Below are 23,934 nucleotides of genomic sequence, written 5' to 3' on the forward strand. Positions count from 1 at the left end.
GAGTTGCTGTTGTCATCATGAACAGGTCTGACTACCAAAAGGAGGCTGCCAGACAACTCTCCAATACCAAATTCTACAGGCCACTTTCCTCAGATCCCACTGAGGAATACACCAAGAAACTGCACCATCTACTCAGGACACTCCCTACACTAACATAGGAACAAATCAACATACCCTTAGAGCCCCGACCGGGGCTACTCTATCTACTACGCAAGATCCACAAACCCTGAAATCCTGGACGCCCCATCATCTCAGGCATTGGCACTCTCACTGAAGGACTGTCCAGATATGTGGACTCTCTACTCAGACCCTACGCCACCAGCACTCCAGGCTATCTCCGTGACACCACTGATTTCCTGAGAAAACGACAATGCATTGGTGATCTTCCAGAAAACACCATCCTTGCCACCATGGATGTAGAGGCTCTCTACACAAACATCCCACACACAAATGGAATACAAGCAGTCAGGAACAGTACCCCTGATGATGCCACAGCACAACTGGTTGCTGAGCTCTGTGACTTTATCCTCACGCACAATTATTTCAAATTTGGTCACAATAGATACCTCCAGACCAGTGGCACCGCTATGGGCACCCGCATGGCCCCACAGTATGCCAACATTTTTATGGCTGACTTAGAACAACGCTTCCTCAGCTCTCGTCCACTCACACCTCTACCTACGCTACATTGATGACATCTTCATCATCTGGACCCATGGGAAGGAAACCCTGGAAGAATTCCACCACGATTTCAACAGCTTCCACCCCAACATCAACCATAGCCTGGACCAATATACACGGGAGGTCCACTTCCTAGACACCACGGTGCAAATAAGTGATGGTCACGTTAACACCACCCTATACCGAAAACGCACCGACCGCTATGCCTACCTTCATGCCTCCAGCTTCCATCCCAGATACACCACACAATCCACTATCTACAGCCAAGTGCTGAGGTACAACCGCATTTGCTCCAACCCCTCAGACAGAGACCAACACCTACAAGATCTTCACCAAGCATTCTCAAAACTATGATAACTGCACGAGGAAATAAGGAAACAGATCAACAGAGCCAGACATGTACCCAGAAGCCACCTGCTGTGAGACAAGCCCAAGAAAGAAACAAAGAGAACTCCACTGGCCATCACATACAGTCCTCAGCTAAAACCTCTCCAACACATCATCAGTGATCTACAACCCATCCTGGACAACGATCACTCACTTTCACAGGCCTTGGGAGGCAGGCCAGTCCTCGCCCACAGACAACCCGCCAACCTGAAGCATATTCTCACCAGCAACAACACACCACAGTAACTCTAACTCAGGAACCAGTCCACGCAACAAACCTCGATGCCAACTCTGCCCACATATCTACACCAGCGACACCATCACAGGACCTAATCAGATCAGCCACACCATCACCGGTTCATTCACGTCCACCAATGTAATATATGCCATGTGCCAGCAATGCCCCTCTGCTATGTACATCGGCCAAACTGGACAGTCCCTACGTAAAAGGATAAATGGACACAAATCAGACATTAGGAATGGCAATATACAAAAACCTGTAGGAGAACACTCCAACCTCCCTGGACGCACAATAGCAGATTTAAAGGTAGCCATCCTACAGCAAAAAAAACTTCAGGACCAGACTTCAAAGAGAAACTGATGAGCTTCAGTTCATTTGCAAATTTGACACCATCAGCTCAGGATTAAGCAAAGACCGGGAATGGCTCGCCAACTACAAAAGCAGTTTCTCTTCCCTTGAGGTTCACACCTCAGCTGCTGGAAGAGGGCCTCATCCTCCCTGATTGGACTAACCTCGTTATCCGTAGCCTGATTCTTGCTTGCATATTTATACCTGCCTCTGGAAATTTCCACTACATGCATCTGACGAAGTGGGTGTTCACCCACGAAAGCTCCTGCTCCAGTACGTCTGTTAGTCTATAAGGTGCACTCTTTGCCGCTTTTATATAAACAAATACTCTCATCTCCATGTATATTAAAATAAGTACCTTTATCTTAGTCAAAAGTGGAAAATAATTATTATAATCTATAAAACAATTACGTGGAAAAAAGCAATGGTCTCTAAAGACACTATCCCTTTATACAAAATACATACTAAAGCCATTTAGAAGCAGGACCAGCACAAGAACTAAAATAAAGTCATATTATACTGTAGGCAAGTATGAAGATCTTTATATCAAACATAGTGCTTTATGTAGCCACTACAGTCCTCCGTAAAGACAGGAAAAAAGGAAAGTTGTTACTATAACAAAAAGTAAATACAGCTAAATTCCACACCAGCTGCAAAAGCTGAAGAGCGACTTGCAAACCCATATACAACAAACTGTAGCAATTTAGTCCAGATGGGGTAGAAATATAGCTTAAGTTTTTCACATTTCAAAGTGCAGGTTCTTAGATACCATGGAGAGGGCCACTGTAGGATGACTGTGACAGACGAGAAAGACCATAAAGATGTATCTCTGGCTAGATCCCAAAAGCTGGTAATGGGCATGGCACACCTCAGTTCCATAATTCATCTGATTCACTTCAAAGCAAAGCTCACAATCTACAACTCCTTCCTGCTCACAAACATTAACGGACAAAGACTTCTGTCATTGAAGGAAACAACGGCAAATAGTACTGGAGGCCTACAGCCTTCCAGAACTAATTCAGAATACCTCAGTATTATCTGGAGTCACTAAGAAAACCTGCAGATATTGAACCAAAAAACATACCACCAGCCAACATGAGAAATTCCCACCTACCTTCTAACACTGTTAATTTGGCACTGGTGTTTATCTCCCCAACACTGTTGGTTGCTGTGCACTCATAGATTGCTTCATCTCGATGAACACGCAGGGGTTGAATCCGGAGAACTGATCCTGACCCATCATCGAACTCAATAACCTTGACAAGAAAAAGAAAAGGGTTTTTTATTGGCTCCTACTGAAATGGAGACTGAAAGTGAGATTGAATTCAGGAACAGAATCCATACACACAAATATACCACCTGACAAAAGAGATGTTCCTTATCCAGTGAAGCAAGAAAATTCAGGGTTAGGAATATATTTGCCGTTTGCGGAGCCCCAGAACAAAAGGAGATCCAATGCTGTTCTTTATGAAACAATTAAAACTTGAAAAAATATCAACCTGCTAATACAGATGTGGATCCTCTGACTTAAAACATCTTAACCATATCTACACTGGTGATTTTACTGATCACACTGATGGATTTTCGTGTCAACTTTAACCTCGATTCAATATAAAAGAACAGAGCTCTAAGATCCTGTGGGCTATAAGAGAAATATCGTTAAGTGTGGGACAATATGCTGAGCCACTTCAGCAATCGCTAACTTCAATAGGAGCTGAGGTGCTTAGCACCTTCCAGGATCAGGCCCTTCACAACAGTGGCACGATCAACAGTGACATAATTACAGTTCCTTTCCTAGTATAACAAACAGCCACTCATCGTTCCATCATGCTAAGGTGGGAGAAGTATTACTCGAACTCTTCTACATGGCAGAGAAGAGAGGAATGTATTACACTACAGGACTATTATAAATGACTCTTTAATGGCAGATTGCAAAGCCACAGCCTCAGGCCACAGCTAACTTTAAACTCATCCTGTTTCAGTTACTGAAAGAAGCAAAACAATGCAAACATGAGAAACTGAACTATGTTAGTGGTACTACAGGAAGCAGGGCTACGCCCTGGGGCACAGACCTCACCTCATCATTTTATCACTCAGGTCATATATGAAGTGGCTCAGCAATAATGAGCACTAGGACGACCTGCTTCATGTCCAGACCCTGTGCTACCTCCTCTCCTACACGTGTGCTATGTCCCTTGAAACACTGTTAATGCTGCACAGCCAAAGGATAAAGAAGAAATAACTGACAAGAGTGGTCAGCAGAAACCACTGAAGATGAAAGAAGTGGCAGGAAACAAGAGAAACAGGCAGAAGGTGAAAGATAAGTAGGGGCACTGAAACGCCTCTGGTGAGAAGTCTCCTGTGCCCAAGGTATAAAACTGACACAAAAAAACATACTTCAGGTGCCAGGGTGGGGTAGATGGGTCAGGGGAGGCTGCGCCAATAAAACAAGCAAATATCCAAGAGATGGAAACACAGAGGAAGGGTTACATTCCCACGGGTGGAGTGGAAGAAAAGGGCATAACCCAAACGGAAGATAGGAGGAGAGGTGGGGAGAGGAACTCAAATTGCTTTTCCTGTTAAAAATCTTAGAACAATGTAGGTTGGGAAGCCCTGTTTGCCACATCCCAGTTACTCTAAAGAAAAATCAGATTCTCCCTTTGGCATCTTCTCCCTATTCCTATTCTGAATCTCAAATCAGACCGAGAGATGGCAGCAGTTCTGCCTGGAAAGCTTCCTGCTAGAGCTTGAGCACCCCATTTCAGTCTGCTTGGGGCTGGGAGGCTAAGCAGGTTTCCATGCCCACTCCCCTCCCCCACTCTAACACACACAAAACCTACATAAATCGACCGTTTATGACCCAGCTCTGACATCTCAGTTAGTGCTTCTACAGGTTCTGGGATGACCAAGGCTAGACCAGATTCCTACCAGAACAAGCATTCAGTATATTTAGTCAAATTCTGGCTCACCATTGCAATGTCTGACCTAAGGCAGGGCTCACCGAAGGAAGGAAAAATTTCCCTTGCAGCAGTTCTCAGCCTTTTGTCCTATAGCAACTGACAGAAATTCAGGCTCTGACCCTGGTTACTGTGCAGCTAAGATTGGCAAGTGACAGACTTGGTTCCAGATCTCTGCAGTTACCTCAAACCGCTGGGAGCTGACCTTCTTCCCTTTCTTCATCCATGTGATGCGAGGCTTGGGCTCTCCTGTCGCCTGGCACACAAACGAGGCCACTCCTCCAGAAATCCCAATCTGATCTTCGGGAGCTTTCATAAAGCTTGGCTTGCCTGGAAGACAACCAAACGATCAGTGGTGAGCCACCTCAGGTAAACAAGGGATAGATCAGGATAGATCCTGGGTACCCTGTTATCCCAAGTGAAAGGACCCCCAGCGTCACTACTTTAAAACCCAATGGTAATGACTGTCCTCACACCAGCTCAGTGTAGGCTGCAGCATAACAAGCATGGTTTCAGCTCAGAAACATTTTTTTCTTATATAAAACAGTTCACCTGATTGTGTGGAAATAACGGCAATGCAGACTCCCGCTCACACTGACTCCGGCCGATGACACCGGGACAGGGTTTTTCTCCTCTAATTTAAAACCTCTTCATTTTGTAAACATAAAATTTTGCAGGTGAATAATGCGATCACGTCACTGGAAATTACAGAACAGCTGAGACGTTGAGGTGTATTGAGTGCATGCTGCACGTGGGCACTAATTACCTTTCCTGAGAGCTTTCAGAATCTAGTCCGAACCAATGGGTATTATTATTAATGCACAATTGAGTCTAATTCAAACTTAGGCTCTGATCTACCTAAAGATCCAAGGATCCCTACACCTGTCCAGCCTGGCATGTGACCGGTAAAAGACTATCAACTAAAACTGGGAGTGAGCAGAGAAACCGGAGAGACATTCAGGCCTGAGTGACTCAGCAAAAAAGGAAATTTAGTGACCAATTTAGTGATCAATAGAAGACATTTCATGAAATATGGCCTTGTTTCCTGAACGTATATGACCCTGTTCCAGCTCGATACAATTAGTTATTTGGTTTGAATACAGTGTTTATATTTTTCTTAGGCAGAGTCAGTCCCAGAGAATACTGCAGCTCTTGGGCAAGTAGGTATTTTTACAAGATTTATACTGCTTTGCCTTGTTAGGAGCGTGAGGCACACATGCTGTCATTTCTATAAAACAATAAAGCCTCTCTCTCTCCCATCACCCACTCTCAGACACACACAGTTAAAACCAGCCCATGATGACGCCAATCACCTATCACCACTTGTGAGTTAAAAATCACAGGTGGTTAGGGAGGGAGCCATTCTCCTGCAGAGCTCAGGAGCAGCTCTGGGGGATGAGGAAGAAGAGGGAGCCTTCCTCCTGTGAAGCTCAGTAGCTGTGCAAAAAGAAGGGAATAACCATCTCCTTCCCTGCTAACAAACATAAAAATCCAGGTGGAGCTCTTCTGGCATTGTAGGAGAAGTCTTCCATGGAGTGACCTATCGAATAACTTGTGAAGGGCTGGCTAAAACAGTCACAGCACGTCTATCCTGAGTACTGCACTGGCCTCCATATACTTATCGTTAAGAATGAGTCAAATTTTAATACATAAACCCATTTTTCCCCCACCTGCCAGAACATCTGAAGAGAAATTTTTCATTGGCTGGGTTGAAAGCTGTGAGACGCTAGCCCCACCTAAAATCAAAATTCTCTTTCTACTTTACCATGTGCTAACTGGTCACATTAAATCCTAGTCTCTCCCCAGACTTAAGCTCAACAAGTTAGCACATGGAAACAACCTGCCCCGGCCTGAGCAGAGTGCTAGTCAGCTCAAACCACCTAGCACTATTTAACAACACAACTTTTAATGCTAGTCTAGACAAAGTCAGAGGACCAAACCCTGTTCTCTGCCTCTCCCACCAAGTGCCTAGCAGGCCAAGGGCAATGCCACCCACATTCTATTTGCAACACAATGTGCTACTCCCCTTTATTTACTTGGGATCAACACAACTTGCTTGTCAGTAACTACAGTGCACTCAGGCAATGCCTGAATACCATGGGTGGGGGAATTGCCCTGGATCTAGAAGGAAAGGATATACAATATTTTCTATAGGCCAATGCCATTAACGAGGACAATGGCAAATAGGAGCATCTGCAATTCAACAAGCATCTGAAAAGTCTTTGCGAGCATGAGACAAGGCCATATTCCAGCCTGATTCAGAAACATGCAATCATCACCTCACCAGACACCTGGATTACCCAGGTACCTGATTCAACAATCTTGTAAAGAATCTGTAAAAAGGATATGCAGAGGCCTGAGGAATCAAATGGAGTAAAACAAGGGTCAGAGGAGAGGTGACTCATCTTGCCATGCAGTCAGTGGAACTATCAATGCCGAGGGGAGAGAGATGCCCAATCTTGGTAACTAGAGACACAAGGTGGGTGAGGTCAGATCTTTTATTGGACCAATTTCTGTTGGTGAGAGATGCCTCTCTCACAAACAGAAGCTGGTCTTATAAAAGATATGATCTCACCCACCTTATGTCTCTAACAGCCTGGGACTGACATGGTTACAACACCACTGCATGTACCAATGGAAGACAATGAATTTTGCTGTCTGAAATGGAAACTCCACAGCAGGCTCTTCCGCCTTGTATTTAGTGGCGACACTCCAATTAAGTGTCCCAGACGTGAAGAAGAGTTCTGTGCAAACTAAAAACCTGTCTCTCTCACCAACAGAAGTTGGTCCAATAAAAGATATAACCTCACCCACCTTTTCCCTCTAATAGCCTGGGACTGATATCACAACAACACTGTATACAACAGTGGTAACTAGAGACAGTCTTACAACATACGAAGCTGCTGAAATGTGACTATGAAGTTCTGTAGCTGACAGAGAACAACAGAGCCTAGTGAGGTGGGGAAGCCTTTCAACATCATACGCTCATATGCAGAAAAGGACCTGGGGATTACAGTGGTTGAGAAGCTGGATATGAGTCAGCAGTGTGCCCTCACTGCGAAGAAGGCCAACGGCATATTGGTTTGTATTAGTAGGAGCACTGCCAGCAGATTGAGGGAAGTGATTATTCCCCTCTATTCGGCACTGGTGAGGCCACATCTGGAGTACTGTGTCCAGTTTTGGGCCCCTCCACTACAGAAGGGATGTGGACAAATTGGAGAGAGTCCAGCGGAGGGCAACGAAAATGATCAGGGGGCTGGGGCACATGACTTATAAGGAGAGGCTTATTTACTCTGCAGAAGAGAAGAACAAGGCAGGGATTTGATAGCAGCCTTCAACTACCTGAAGGGGGAAGTCCCAAAGAGGATGGATATAGACTATTCTCAGTGGTGGCAGATGACAGAATAAGGAGCAATGGTCTCAAGTTGTAGTGGGGGAGGTTTAGGTTGGATATTAGGAAACACTATTTCACGAGGAGGCTGGTGAAGCACTGGAATGCGTTACCTAGGGAGGTCGTGGAATCTCCATCCTTAGAGGTTTTTAAGGCCTGGCTTGACAAAGCCCTGGCTGGGATGATTTAGTTGGGGTTGGTCCTGCTTTGAGCAGGGGGTTGGACTAGATGACCTCCTGAGGTCTCTTCCAACCTTAATATTTTATGATTCTATGACTCAATGAAGCCTGGAAACTTGTGCTATTCAACCCAGTGGCAGAGAGCTGATTGGCCCAACCATACAGGAAACAAGCTGTTACAGATTCATGGATCAGTAAGGCACCTCACAGGAGATGAGAGCTTACTAACTGACTAAGGACCAAGTGTGGACCACCATTATCGTTTGCTTGTTCTGCAGCAGCATCCAAAAGGCTCAAAGAGAAACAGGGTCCACAGGTATACGTGGTCCTTTCCCCATAAAGCACGTGAACTGTAAAAAGCAAGACAAACCTGACCCAACCATAGAAATGAGACAGAATTAGGCTTCCAGAGAATGGTTTCTAAGGGTTATGTCAGTATAACTTTTGTGGCGCACCCTCCGAGCGATACAAGTGACACTGACCGGTGCAGATAGTGCTATGTTGGCGAGAGAAGCGGTGGTTTTATTATGCCAGCAGGAGAGCTCTCTCCCGTTGGCGGAGAGCTTCTTCACCAGATGCTGCATCAATGCAGCTGCGCCACTGTAGCGCTTCTAGTGTAGACACCTAACACACTGGAACTTGATGGCTCCCTGTCATGCAGAGTCCTGACACTAAAGACCCGTAATTATTAGTTGTGGTTGCCTGATTTACATTGATTTCACACATTTACTTTTCTGTAATCACATCTCTGTAGAAATAGTTTATATTCACAAATATTTGTATTTATTCCCCTCTACCATTGCTCCCAGTGAAATACTGATTTACTGTTCATGTTGATTGTGGTGTGATTGACTGGTTTGAAACGCAGCGTGTTGAGCTGATATGTCTTGTATTGAATTTCTGCAGTTGATTTTTTCTTTTGATTTTGTTATTTACTTTGTGATGCTAGTAAACTAGTGTAAATTTATTAAATGACAAATACTACAGAATCCAAACCATCTATCCTTGAAGAACACAGATCAAATATAAGGAGTACTTGTGGCACCTTAGAGACTAACCAATTTATTTGAGCATAAGCTTTCGTGAGCTACAGCTCACTTCATCGGATGCATACTGTGGAAACTGCAGAAGACATTATATACACAGAGACCATGAAACAATACCTCCTCCCACACCACTCTCCTGCTAGTAATAGCTTATCTAAAGTGATCACTTTCCTTACAATAAGAAAAGGAGTACTTGTGGCACCTTAGAGACTAACCAATTTATTTGAGCATGAGCTTTCGTGAGCTACAGCTCACTTCATCAGATGTTTACCGTGGAAACTGCAGCAGACTTTATATACACTATACACTATATAGACTGTATATAAAGTCTGCTGCAGTTTCCACGGTAAACATCTGATGAAGTGAGCTGTAGCTCACGAAAGCTCATGCTCAAATAAATTGGTTAGTCTCTAAGGTGCCACAAGTACTCCTTTTCTTTTTGCGAATACAGACTAACACGGCTGTTCCTCTGAAACCTTTCCTTACAATGTGTATGATAATCATGTTGGGCCATTTCCAGCACAAATCCAGGTTTTCTCACCCTCCGTGTCCCCCCCCCCCCCCCCCCCCCCCCACACACAATGTGTGGGGAGGCGGAGGGTGAGAAAACCTGGATTTGTGCTGGAAATGGCCCAACTTGATTATCATACACATTGTAAGGAAAGTGATCACTTTAGATAAGCTATTACCAGCAGGAGAGTGGGGTGGGAGGAGGTATTGTTTCATGGTCTCTGTGTATATAATGTCTTCTGCAGTTTCCACAGTATGCATCCGATGAAGTGAGCTGTAGCTCACGAAAGCTTATGCTCAAATAAATTGGTTAGTCTCTCAGGTGCCACAAGTACTCCTTTTCTTTTTGCGAATACAGACTAACACGGCTGTTACTCTGAAACAGGTCAAATATAGATCGCGTTATATACCTGTTCCCCAGACTGCGCATGCTGAGAACTTATTGTGTCTTTTTTTAAACACACAAAAATAAAACTTTTTTTAAAAAGAAACAAAGGGAAATTGGGCTTAAACAGGAATAAAACCTGGGAAACTCATAGCCGTGTTTAGCTTACAGTTACACCATTGGAATGAATCTCTTACTCCCTACACATTTCATTAAGCAACACCAATTTCTGGCAACCATCTAAATACACAGGGAGTGTATTAGTTACAAAGGTATATCTGTATATAAAACAAATTCTCAGACATGTTTTGAGACAGTAAAAAACATAATTAATTTTGAGTGTCCCAAAGAAGAAGAAAAACCCTGAAGTTTCGAAAGCCAGGAAACTCCGAGTTAAGATTATACAAACAACAAAGACTCAGATTTCATGTCCTGGCCCCCCGACCACATATTGGGATAGGGATATGTGTGACCCACTGTACCTTCAAACAACACCCTGTACCCCCATATTCGTCACTTGCATATGGGTACGATATGTTTTATACAAAGTATGCCTTGTGAAGTACCATTTGAAAAGTTATAATCTGTTGAACATCACTATCCTGTCAAAATGTGTGCATCATCGTTGTATGTGAAGTTAAGAAATTTTGCTATGTTTGTTACTGAACCATGTTGATAGTCTGGGTAACGCCCACAGACTAGCTCTTCAGTGTCAACAAAGGAGTGACCAACACCCAGCCAGGAGTTAAGCGACCATCTGGGCCATTCACCAGCAGGAAAGATGTAAACAAGAGCGTTACCATTCACATGAGAGAGTGCTGCTTGAGTACCTACACCATGTGCCTGCCTAACCCCCACCACACAACATGGGTCTTTCCAGCACCTGGAGGAGAGTATCAAATAAGGGACAGTGACAACATCAGACCAACTCTCCTTCCCCCACAGTGAAGGCAACAAGATCATTTGGAAGACAAACATTTAAATGGGGAGCAGGGACTAACTGACAAAGCTTTCCAGTTAGCACAGATTGCTGTAGGGTTTTGGTTAAGAGAAAGCTTATTGCTTCAAATTTGACTTAGTCTGACAAAGTTTATTAAATAGCTTGCAGTTTTTATCTTTTATTTCCTTTTGTAACCAATTTTGAGCTGCTACGCTTATATCACTTAAAAATATATATATCTTTCTGTAGTTAATAAACTTACTTCTATGTTTTATCTAAGCCAGTGTGTTTTTGATTGAAGTTTGGAGAATCTACTCAGGTTACAAAGGCTGGTGTATATTTGTACCCTTTGATGGTCTGACGAACTAATTAATGAGTTTACTCTGATCAAGGGGGTCTTGAGCAGTGTAAGATGTACATTTCCGAGGCTCGGGCTGGGGAAATTTGCAGGTGTCTCCCTGTATACAGTTCATAAATGGCTGTGAGAGCCTTCACATAACTTTGGGAGTGCCTCCACACGCTAATGGCTATGTGAGAGCAAAGCCCAAAGGGGCTACTTGTCACTAGCAGAGCAGTAAGAGAGAGACCCTGAGCTAGCAATTTAAGGGGGCACAGCAATTTCACAGTCCAGGTTGTACCCCAAAGCATGACACAGTACAACAACCAAGACTCAGATCTTATGTCCTGGCCTTCTGGCCACATACATGGATTAGGGGTATGTCAACAACTCTTGAAACTTATGTTAGTGACGATTAAGGCTAAGATTTTGTCAAGGACATTTTTAGTAAAAGTCACGGACAGGTCATGGGCAATAAAGAAAAATTCATGGAAGCCTGTGACCTGTCCCTGACTTTCACTAAAAATATCCGTGATAAAACGGGGAACTCACCTGCAGGGGTCCCCCACACCGCTCACAGCGGCTAGGCAGCTGCGGGGGCCCGCTCGGAGGTCCAGGCCGCTGCAGACTAAAGTCACAGATTCCATGACATCCATGACCTCCGCGAAAAAAATCATAGTCTTAGTGACGATTAATGAACAGGTCATAGTCCACACAGTCCTCAGTCAGGGTATCACGGAATGTGGGACTCTAAGCCACTGTGTAGAATATGTGTCACATGGACTGCGTAAAAGGTGCCTAGCTGACTTCTTTCCAGAGTAAACAGATTAGAGTTCAACCACTAAAATATGTTATGGGGAGAGGGACAAGAAGCAGGGATGGGCCAGGGAAAGGCCCGAGCAATCCATTTAACCTGTTTCTTAATCCTGTTTTGAATGCGTCTCTCTCCAGGTAGCCACTGGAGACACAGCAAGAAAATTGTATACTGCAAATATTCAACATTCAATTTTTTAAATCACACACAATTCTTCCCTCCCGCACTTTAAATTGGGCAAAGTGACTAGTCCCTATGGAGACGGACATACATGTCAGCTCAGAAATTCTAAATTCAAGTCACCTGTTTTTTGAACAAATTGCAAATGTAAAAAAATAAAACATTTTTTCAAGGGAACAACATGCACTTTCATGCTCAGGGTCCAGAAATAGTTTTTACAAAATCAAAGCAGATTTTACTCAGAATGCACATTTCTCAGAAAGATTTAGCTTTGGAATGAGACCAAGCTTGCGAAATTTCAGTCCGAGAGAGAAACTTCTGGGAAAGTTCTCAGTGACTGAAGGGAGTGGTATAGGATGGCTGAATGCCCATCACAGCCTGACCTCACTTGCCACCAGTGCAATACTCTTAAGATCTATCTGTTTCCCTCTATGGGCTCATTATTCAAAGTGGCAGATCCCCAGAATGTGCTCGATCCACACCCTTAAAGAAACTCTTATTCCACTCTTCACCCAAATAATGTTTTCTTGTCTATAGTGGGAGTGGCAGCAACTGCTACAGTTAAAAGAAAAGGAGTACTTGTGGCACCTTAGAGACTAACCAATTTATTTGAGCGTAAGCTTTCATGAGCTACAGCTCACTTCATCGGATGCATACCATGGAAATTGAGCTGTAGTTCACAAAAGCTTATGCTCATATAAATTGGTTAGTCTCTAAGGTTCCACAAGTACTCCATTTCTTTTTGCGAATACAGACTAACACGGCTGTTACTCTGAAACCTGCTACAGTTAAAGCTACTTAAATATTTCTATTTACTTACAACTTTATTAAATTTTCCATGCTAGGTCTTTGCCTAAAGGTGAATTATTCCAGAAAATTGAAGGGAAAACAGTTCAGCATGTGAGTACAAAGAGAGTGAAAATGACACTCTTCTCACACAAAAAAAAAACATTGCAACATAAAAAACAAACAAACCAACAAGACTGTGCTCCAGGTGAGGTTGAAGGGTGACACTCTGCAAGGTGACAGCCCTCACTGAACGCAGTGCTCTCGTCTGTTCCAAAGGGATTTTTATTTCACAGTTAATAGTGACTGATACTCACTGAGCATACTCAGATTTTTGGCTAAGTTTATAAAGTACACAGCCAAGGAAGGATTTGCTGACAAAGAGGGCTAATTTAGTTTCATTGTCACAGAAGAGTCTACGCCAATATACTGGTACAAATCAGTAGGGACACCCAGAAGCAGTCAGATGGGATCTGGCAGACTTTAAGGGGCTTGGGAAGGGTGCTAAGGTGCCCAGGAGAAGGGATCCCTTCCTCACACTTGACGAGATCTAGAAGAATGATGCTGTCCATAAGTAGTTAACACATATTTCTATGGACCATTCAAGGTGAAGGGGCCCATTAACACTCCTCCAGTCATAGGAGGGAAAGAAAGGGGGACGGGGGATATTTGTGGGTTACAGATTGTTGTAATAAGCTATTAAACCAGTGCCTCTATTCATGCCATAATTTTAGTGACTAACAAAGTTATGAATTTAAGCTCCCAGGCCCACTTTCTGAATGTGTTGTGCCCGTTTCCTTTCAGAATGAGGACTGATTATAGAGTGACAGCTTTGTGAAAAGTGTTCACCCACAGGTGATATGGAAATGACAAAAGACAAATTTCAGAGTAACAGCCGTGTTAGTCTGTATTCGCAAAAAGAAAAGGAGTACTTGTGGCACCTTAGAGACTAACCAATTTATATGAGCATAAGCTTTCGTGAGCTACAGGAAAAACACTCTATCACCTATTACCTGTGTAAACTCGAATGCTTGTCTCTCTCACCAACAGAAGTTAGTCCAATAAAAGATATTACCTCACCCACCTTGGCTCTCTAAAACAGTTCAATGTCACCTGAACTCAACGCATCTTCTGTAGACTCGATAGTTCCTGTCTGAAACCTAGAACATGCTCTGGGCCTTTCCTACAGCCTCCCTCTGTGAAGGATTCAACCCCTCCTCTCTGAGGGGATCTCCTACCCAACCTTCCCCTGACTTGTGCACAGAGCCCCTCTCACAGGTCCTTTCCCTGACCCCTGGCATCTCCCATTTGACTGAGCAGGATCTCTCTTACAGGAAACACTACCATTGAGCTGTTACTTGTTACCCTTGTCACGAAAGCTTATGCTCAAATAAATTGGTTGGTCTCTAAGGTGTCACAAGTCCTCCCTTTCTTTTTGCAAATACAGACTAACACAGCTGCTACTCTGAAACGTGTTACCCTTGGTCACCTGCCTCATCTGGTCAATCAGCCTTCACATTGGGTCTGAGGCATGTGCATACCCCCCGAGGTGCAGACCTCGGTTACAAGTTTACTCTGCACTGGTTATATACGGAACACTCCCTTCCTATTAACTTTGTAACGTCCAGGGTATGAGAAGGAGCTCTAACTTGAGACATGCCTATACAAACAGATCTACAGACTTGCTGGTACAGGCTAATATTTATCCTATGGATTTATGTCAAATCAGACATGGCTAGAAGGTTCCTTTTTATATCTTTTTAGATGAAAATCAAATCCTTATGCTTTTCAACATTTTGTATCTGAATCCAAGTTCAAAGTTGATGTATTCTGAGACTCATACCATTACTTCCATTCTCAGGGATTGTTTTAAGTAGGGGAGACAACCAAGATCTGTGAAAAAAATTAATTATTAAACACAGCTCTGTAATTAGACAGATGAATATGCATTCACCTGTTAAAAAGAAAAAAATCATTCTATGATAACTCTACAGCTTACGGGGACTGGCCATATTTCTGAACAAAACAGAGGAGCAGATACAATCAACAGACTTCACACAGAGGGAGCTGGCACTTTACATGATGGTTGTCACTGTGACGGGGCAGGGAGTGGGGAGGGGAGTTTTATTGGGACTGTCTGCATTGGTGATGGGATACCAGGGTGTGACTTCACTTGAGGGACAGTACCTGAGCGTGTAACCTGAACCCAGGAGGGGGGATGGGGCCAGGTGACACCTTTTGCCCAGGAAACTGGACAAAGGCTGGAAGAGGAGCTGGGGGAGGCTGGGTGAGACTGCTAGGGAGAGTTTCAGCTTGGAGCTGGCTGGGGAAATGGAGGGAGGCCTACATGGGGCTCTGGCTCCCTGCCTCCCAAGATGGACCTGACTGAGGGGTCCTGTTGCCTGTACCTACAAGCTCTGTTTTGGACTGTGTTTCTGTCGTCTAATAAACGTTCTGTTTTACTGGTTGGCTGAGAATCACGGTGAATCGCAGGAAGTGGGGGGTGCAGGGCCCTGACTCCCCCACACTCCGTGACAGTCACCACTTGGATTAAACAGAGATTCTAATTTACATTCTTTTTGAGAAAAAAAAAAAATGTCCTGGATGAGATTAACTAACCCCCTCCAATCTGCAAATATGTATGCATTGGGTAACATTACTAATGTGAATAGCCTGCCTGAAGTCAATGGGTGCCTGAATGAGACAGGAAGGATGGTTGAGTAGTTAGCTCTCTAGCCTGGGATTTAGAAGACCCCTGTTCAATTCCCTGCTCTACCACAGACTCCAAATCACTATGCTGCAGGTCCCTATCTGTAACTCATACTTCCCTTCCTCGTGGGAGTGCTGTGAAGACAAATACGTTAAAGGATGGGGAGGTGCTCAGATACCACAGGAAGGGGCACCATGCAAGTACCTTAGGTAGACAACAGCTTTACTCTGTGCATGGCTGGTCCTAGAACAGCAATGTCCAGAACAGAGAGGCTGTGGTTACTGTACACAAAGGAAGAATACCACAATCTCTCTTCATCCCATATCACCTTTGACATAAATATGTATGAAGGATTGGTGTTTTTTCTTCCTCCCCGATTTATTCCACTGTTGAACCATGATTCCTCAATTAGCACATTATCCGCCTTTGTGAGCATTAGCGTAAGTTGGATATTTTGAGTCACCATACTAGGAATACTATCTGACTGAATGTCTTTTGATTCAAAGGTTGTGGTCTCGATTAATTTTAAAGTATGAACGATCCTGTTTAGTCCTTTTAATATAATGGGATGGTGTCCCTAGCCCAGGGGTGGGCAAACTACGGCCCGCGGGCCAGTTCCGGGGCCGCACCATGCAGTCCCCAGAAGCCACGGCATTGCCCCACTCCAAGGGTCGGGGGCCGCTCCAGGCTTAAGAGCCAGAGAAGGGATATGCCATTGCTTCCAGGAGCCTGCACCCCTGAGCCTCTCCCCACTCCCCGTCCTGATCCCCCTCCTGCTCTCCAGACCCCTAGATCCCAGCACAGAGCACCCTCCTGCACCCCAAACCTCTCATCCCCATCCCAGAGCCTGTACCCCCTTTCCTGCACCCCTGCCCCAGCCCTGATCCCCCTCCGAACCCATAGATCCCAGCCCAGAGCACCCTCCTACACCCCAACTCCTCATCCTCAGCCCCACCCGAGAACCTGCACCCCCGACCAGAGCCCTCCCACCCCAGTTTTGTGAGCCATACAATATCTATTCCCCAATGTGGCCCTCAGGCCAAAAGGTTTGCCCACCCCACCCTACCCTCAGTTTGTCAGAAGCTGGGAATGGGTGACGGGATGGATCACTTGAGGATTCCCTGTTCTGTTCATTCCCTCTGGGACACCTGGCACAGGCCACTGTCGGCAGACAGGACACTGGGCTAGATGGACCTTTGGTCTGACCCAGTATGGCCGTTCTTATGATAATGGGTTACTGATATCAGCTGGTATCAGTGATAGTGCTGTTAGTTCATTTTCTATGTTCTCTGCAGAACGTTTCTTTGGCTCTGATGAAGACACTTGTCGTGTGTGTGTTCACTCCTTTTTTAATTGAAGGGTCATAGCCCATTCTTTTGTAATGTACACACGCCCCATTTTCACAACATGGTACCCAAAGTGTGCTACAGTCCTCAGCTTGTATTTAAGCATAAAAGGTTACCTAAAGCTAGCTCTGTATTACACTATCCTAATTGTAGTCTTAATGTTGCTTAGGCTTTCATGTCTACAACATGCCCAATAGCTAGTATAAACTGTTATGGTATTTCAATTCAATTTTAATGGCAGTGTTTTTTCCAGTTTGAAGTGTACTTATCCATGGTAATTAAATCTGCAATCAATATCTCAAAATAAGATGCATTTCTCTTTACCTGCCATTTCTACTGCTTCTTCTAAAGTTCCCAAGCGTAAATATTTACACAAATTCACATAAAGTGAAGTGAATAATTGATAAAGAATTCATTTCAGTGCCAGACCCTTTAACATGCTCAGGCAAATCTTGAATGATTTTTCAAATGTTCAGAATCATATAATCCTTCATCTGTCTATTTAACAAACCAAAAAAAATCAACGTTCTGTTCAATGAAAACTGATAAAACTTGGTCAACTTGGTCAGACAGCGGAGGCTGCTGTTTTGTCTATGTACTGACAGAAAACATGATGAACTAAGAACCAGCTCAGTGTGGCTCGAAAGCTTGTCTCTCATCAGCAGAATCTGGTCCAATAAAAGATATTACCTCACCCACCTTGTCTCTCTACTATCCTGGGACCAACACAGCTACAGCTACCCTGCATATAAGATCCAAAGGGTTGATGTCAATGGGAAGAGTGCTGTACTGTGTTTATGTATGTTAGAACACACTTAAGTCAGAGAGTGGGGACATACCCATTATTAGCGTAGATGTCATTTTACAGGTACACAAATACCTCAAAAGACCCACACTCTTCTGTAATCATTGTCTCCACTCCCACCAAAATGATACGGCTACTTTCTGCCAGTTCTCCTTCCACAGTTCCACTTATCCAATACTGGACCCTTTCATGGGGGCATGGCTGCCTCTAAGAGCTCACAGGCACCCAGTGGCAGAGAAACGGTGAAACTTTCCACTGGCATTCCTTGAAGTGGTTTGATTTTTTACTGATTTTATATATGATTTAAAGGTTCGTAGTTTCAAAAGCCAGAAGGGAACACTGTGATCATCTAGTCTGACCTCCTGTATAACAGAGGCCATAGAACGTCCCAAAATAATTCTGAGCATATATTTTCAAAAAACATCCAATCTTGATTTAAAAATTGTGAGTGATGGAGAATCCACTATGATATAAAGTCTGAAAGCACCTAAGATTACTATTTTTAAAATTCCCTCTTTTATTAAAGCATCAATATAATACTACTGGTATAAATCCATTTCTGATTAGCCACCTGTCCTTGTTTATTTCTCTGAAAACCATCACTGTACATTGATGACACTGAGTAAGTAAGAAAAAATAGGTGTTTATGTTAAGTACTGATCATGAGAGAAATTCCCTTTTGTTCCATTGAAGTGTAATGTGAATGAGGTTAATGCTTTTAAATGTTAAGGCCATGATTGCTGGGTATTAATAAACGATAGCAGGAGCCGGCCATAGTATTTTAGCACTTCAGCAGACTTCTCATACTGTCTCGCTGAATCACAGACATTGCTCACAAGAGATTAAATGCCGAACATTAACTAGCATCATACTGAAATGGAACGGTTTCAGCCAACCAGACTGCAGTGGTGCTGTACTGTTCGGGTATGTCTACACTAGAGCCCTGGAGGACTATCTTTTTATCCCTGCTCCTGCCCTGCCCCGCAATACCTGCTCCAGCATCGTTTCTTGAGTTTTTATCCCACTCCCACCCTCAAAAACCTTAGATCCTGCAAACCCCACAAGAGAGAGAGAGTCCCCCAGGCTGCTAAAACAAAACAAAAACCACCATGGTCGGTTAATATATTTTCATGCCTATAAACGGAATTCAGACACAATTTTTATGTGGTTAACTGAGGAGAGGTTAAGTGGTTTCCCACAAATTCCCAGAGTCTGGTTTTTTTGCCCACCCAATCCCACTCACAACATTTGCCCGCTCCTGCTATTACGGCAGCAGGTCCTGCGAGACCCCGGGACGCCAGTCCCGCCGTAGGGCTGTAGTCTACACTACAGTGACACAGCTACAGCGATGGAACGGGTTTTTCTCTTGCTGTAGTAGAGACATGGTAGGTAGGTTGACAGAAGAATTCTTCGTTGACCTAGTGGTGTGTATACCAGGGCTTAGGTCGGCTTAATTATGTGTAACCCCTTTGGGGTTTAGAGAGCATGGCCCCTTTAAATCTCTTTCCTGAGCGGGGAAGTGTTGGTTGTTCCTGGTGGAAGTAATGTGGGGGGAGGAGGAGCAGAGAGAGGGAGGACAGGAGAGCAACAGGGTGTGTGTGTCTGGAGCTCCAGACAAGGGCTACAGAAAGCAGGCCCACGCACAGTGAAGGAGCCAAGAACCTGCCTGAAGCCTGGGAGGAACAGATCGGGGACATCCCAGGACAGGAGTCAGGAGGGGCACTGTGCCAGACAGGAATCACCCAAGAAGGACAAACGAGGGCTGGACTCAGTATCACTGCTGCCCAGAGCTGTATGCGGCTGTGAGTACTGGGGCTTGTGACTTTGCATTGGGAATAAGGAGGGAGGCTGTTAGCGAGTTAAGTGGGGAGTTGTTCCTCTGTGTGGCTTTGCAAAGACCGGCAGAAGAGGGCATCAGAGGTGTTTGTTGGGAAAGGTTTACTGGCACCAAAGATGACCAGGAGCACCCACGACTCACCACTGGTCTGGAACTCTGCCCAGGACTCCTGAACTCTGTGTGCAGACACATTCATAATGGCATGGAGAGTGCACTTACAAATGGCATAGAGAGTACACTTATAAAGTTTGTGGACGATACCAAGCTGGGAGGGGTTCAAGTGCTTTGGAGGACAGGATTAAAATTCAAAATGATCTGGACAAACTGGAGAAATGGTTTGAAGTAATGCAAAGTACTCCACTTAGGAAGGAACAATCAGTTGCACACATGCAAAATGGGAAATGACAGCCTAGGAAGGAGTACTGTGGAAAGGGATCTGGGGGTCATGGTGGACCAGAAGCTAAATATGAGTCAACAGTGTAACGCTGTTGCAAAAAAAGCAAATATCATTCTGGGATGTATTAGCAGGAGTATTGTAAGCAAGACACAAGAAATAATTCTTCCACTCTACTCCGTGCTGATTAGGCCTCAACTGGAGTATTGTGTCCAGTTCTGGGCGCCACATTTCAGGAAAGATGTGGACAAACTGGAGAAAGTCCAGAGAAGAGCAACAAACAGGATTAAAGGTCTAGAAAACATGACCTATGAGGGAAGACTGAAAAAACTGGGTTTGTTTAGTCTGAAGAAGAGAAGACTGGGAGGGGACATGATACCAGTTTTCAAGTACATAAAAGGTTGTTATACGGAGGAGGGAAAAAAATTGTTCTCCTTAACATCTGAGGACAGGACAAGAAGCAATGGGCTTAAATTGAAGCAAGGGAGGTTTACGTTGGACATTAGTAAAAACTTCCTGTCAGGGTGGTTCAGCACTGGAATAAATTGCTGAGGGAGGCTGTGGAATCTCTATCATTGGGGATTTTTAAGAGCAGGTTGGACGAACACCTGTCAGGGATGGTCTAGAGCAGGGGTGGCCAACCTGTGGCTCCGGAGCCACATGCGGCTCTTCAGAAGTTAATATGCGGCTCCTTGTCTAGGCACCGACTCTGGGGCTGGAGCTACAGGCGCCAACTTTCCAATGTGCTGCGGGGGTGCTCACTGCTCCACCCCTGGCTCTGCACCCACTCCACGCCTTCCCGCCCCCTCCCCTGAGCCTGCAGTGCTCTCACTCCTTCCCCTTCCCCCCCGCCCCTGCCCAGAACCTCCTGCACGCCACGAAACAGCTGATTGGGAGGTGCGGGGATGGAGCGGGAGCCGCTGATTGGTGGGGCTGCTGGTGGGTGGGAGACACTGAGAGCGGTACTGGGAGCTGCTGACGTATTACTGGTTTCAGAGTAACAGCCGTGTTAGTCTGTATTCGCAAAAAGAAAAGGAGGACTTGTGGCACCTTAGAGACTAACCAATTTATTTGAGCATGAGCTTTCGTGAGCTACAGCTCACTTCATTGGATGCATCCGATGAAGTGAGCTGTAGCTCACGAAAGCTTATGCTCAAATAAATTGGTTAGTCTCTAAGGTGCCATAAGTACTCCTTTTCTTTTGACGTATTACTGTGGCTCTTTGGCAATGTACATTGGTAAATTCTGACTCCTTCTCAGGTTCAGGTTGGCCACCCCTGATCTAGATAATACTTAGACCTGCCTTGAGTGCAGGGGACTGGACTAGATGACCTCTCGAGGTCCCTTCCAGTCCTGTGATTACTCAGTGTCCGCCCTTTCTGTCTATGGTACCACTGGCCCTGTGGGACCTTGAATTGAATGCAACCCTGTGTTACTGATCCCTCTATTTTTCACCCTGTTGCTTTTCTCCTTTTATCCCTCTGTGAATAAATATTTCTCTTTCCTTTATTCATTGTATTCTTCCCGTGTGTGGGGGCGTGTTTTCACTCTGGGGAGTTCTGAAGAGGTGCCCCCGGGGTTAAAGGGACTTTCCCTGCTGCATTCCTGCACACACCTTCTCTTGGCTGGAGCTGCCTGCAGAGCAGACTCCATCTTGGCCATGAGGGCACTAAAGTTATCTCTCTCTCAAGGGTGTTGAATTTTTCACACTCCTGAGCAACTTAGCTTGGTCACATCACAACCAAGGGCTTAGTAAGCAACCTTGAAAATTTCCACTTGCCCATTCCCCTGGGGCTAGTGATGATTTTGATAGGCAGCTAAAATTTCAGGGGGGTGGGGTTCAGTCTGATCCTCCTCAGCCTGACGAGAGTGGATGAGCAGATTTAATGGGAAGGGTGCTAACCTGTCATCACAATTTTGCAAGGCTGATGAAATTGCAGCTTTTCTCCTATGCAATTCCATGCATGCTGGTTGGCTGTGGGTGGGGAGGTGCATATTCACTGTGTGGATACTCCTCAACATCTACTGTGAACATGGCATTCTCTCTATTCTGAAAACATGTCAAAAGGTAAGAAAATGGGGCTCAAGCTGCTCAATGGGGACATTTTTAAAAAGAAAGACTGTTATAGAAACTGAAAAAAATTCTTCACTCCCACCCAACTTCCATTTGAGCTCCTTCAACCCCAGCAAGGCTCTTGCACCCAGGAAACAACTGTGATCTTTGTGTTCCCATTGCTGGCTACAGTGGAAGAGTCCGGGGCTGCCAACTGGAGTCAGTCTTGAAGCACAATTGAATACGAGCTGTGCTGCACTTATTCTGGGGAGATGTGAAAGGGTGTGCATGTGCACAAAGCAAGAGGTAAGGGGAGGAAGAAAAGAAGAAGGTGACAGAAAGAAGCAACAGTTTGCTGTTTCCAAACCATGCACCTCTCAGCACCTTACCGCAACCCAGGCTGCAGCTTTCCAGTTTTAGTTTCGCTTAAAATTTGAAAATTGACCCAAAACTTCCATGTATTTATAGCTTGGGGGCACTTCCTGTTATCTTAGTAATATATATCCCCTTGGCTAATAAACTCTTATTAGACTCTGTGTTTATAAGCCCATTTGGACTCGGACTTTATTCATCTCAGGATAGGATCAGGAGGTTGCTTCCTCTTTATTATGATGTACACAACATTCTTTTGAGAGCTTTCAGCTGTTTACCTAAATAACTTTACCTTAATGTCTAAATATGGCCTTTTTCATCTTCATTGATTACATACAATGGGCTGGAGATTAGCAGTGCTGGTTGCTGGGCATTAAACAACTCAGTAATTATAGCACTGCCTCAAGCAGTCTGCACAGCTGTGGCTGCTCCTAGTCACTTTTGTGATTTTTCTCCTAATCTACAGTTTATTATTTGCAACTTTCTCCAAAACTTCAAAGTTTTACTTTGTACTGGAAAGTGCAAAGGGCCCCTAGCATATGCAGAGGTAGAAAACAAAGGCAGAGCAAGAACAAGCAGGACTGGAATCTCATGCTTGAAAATTAAATTTAGTGAGCATGCCTGCCACATTAAACACAATATTCTTTTGCACAAAGGGATTAAAAGGTTTTAATCCCTTTTTGCAAGCAGCTAATTCTTGAATCGGTAGTTCAAAGGGCCTTGCCAGGCTCAGGTTTTTCCTGGTTTTAAGACTTAAAAGTGAATGTTGCCTTATTTTGTAAATATAGGACCTTTACTCTGACTCCCCACTCCATTAAAATCCATTGTAAGCAATCATAGAATAGCGAACAAATTCCTTAGCTCCTAAAAAGGCCTTTTGCTAGGAAAACTGCATTTCATTTTAATTATACTGTATATTGTTCTGTACTTCCCGTAGCAGTGAATTGGACCTTTGCCTCATCTACCTGGTGAGGAAGAAAACATCCTGCTTAATGATGAATTCACTCTGGCATTCCCATTATACAAGTCATTTCTCCCCATTTGTAGAAACTACTTTCACATTCATTCAGAGTCCACAAACAGTGCGTACAGGCAAACAAAAATTCATGTATACATTTAAATGGTTAGTACAATATAAAGTTTCAGAATGTGACTAGGCACCTCAGAAAAATTCTCTTACACTCTCTCACACACAGAGACTCTTGGAGTTGCCTCAAGAAAGGGGGGTTTCAAAG

General features: G+C 44.4%; 1 protein-coding gene across 11 annotated transcripts in view; it reads right to left on the reverse strand.

Moving 5' to 3' along the window:
- PTPRF (protein tyrosine phosphatase receptor type F) overlaps nucleotides 1–23,934 on the reverse strand; it is a 427,118-nt gene that overhangs the window by 266,381 nt on the left and 136,803 nt on the right. For all 11 annotated transcript variants that reach the window (XM_073357995.1, XM_073357994.1, XM_073357992.1 and 8 more), the window contains exons 3-4: nucleotides 4,799–4,944; nucleotides 2,772–2,913 (exon numbers count right to left, since the gene is read on the reverse strand). In XM_073357995.1, coding sequence (XP_073214096.1) covers nucleotides 2,772–2,913; nucleotides 4,799–4,944 — 288 coding nt within the window. The remainder of the gene's footprint in view (nucleotides 1–2,771; nucleotides 2,914–4,798; nucleotides 4,945–23,934) is intronic.

The sequence above is a fragment of the Lepidochelys kempii genome, chromosome 8 (assembly GCF_965140265.1).
Source record: "Lepidochelys kempii isolate rLepKem1 chromosome 8, rLepKem1.hap2, whole genome shotgun sequence".
NCBI classification, from domain to species: Eukaryota; Metazoa; Chordata; order Testudines; family Cheloniidae; genus Lepidochelys; species Lepidochelys kempii.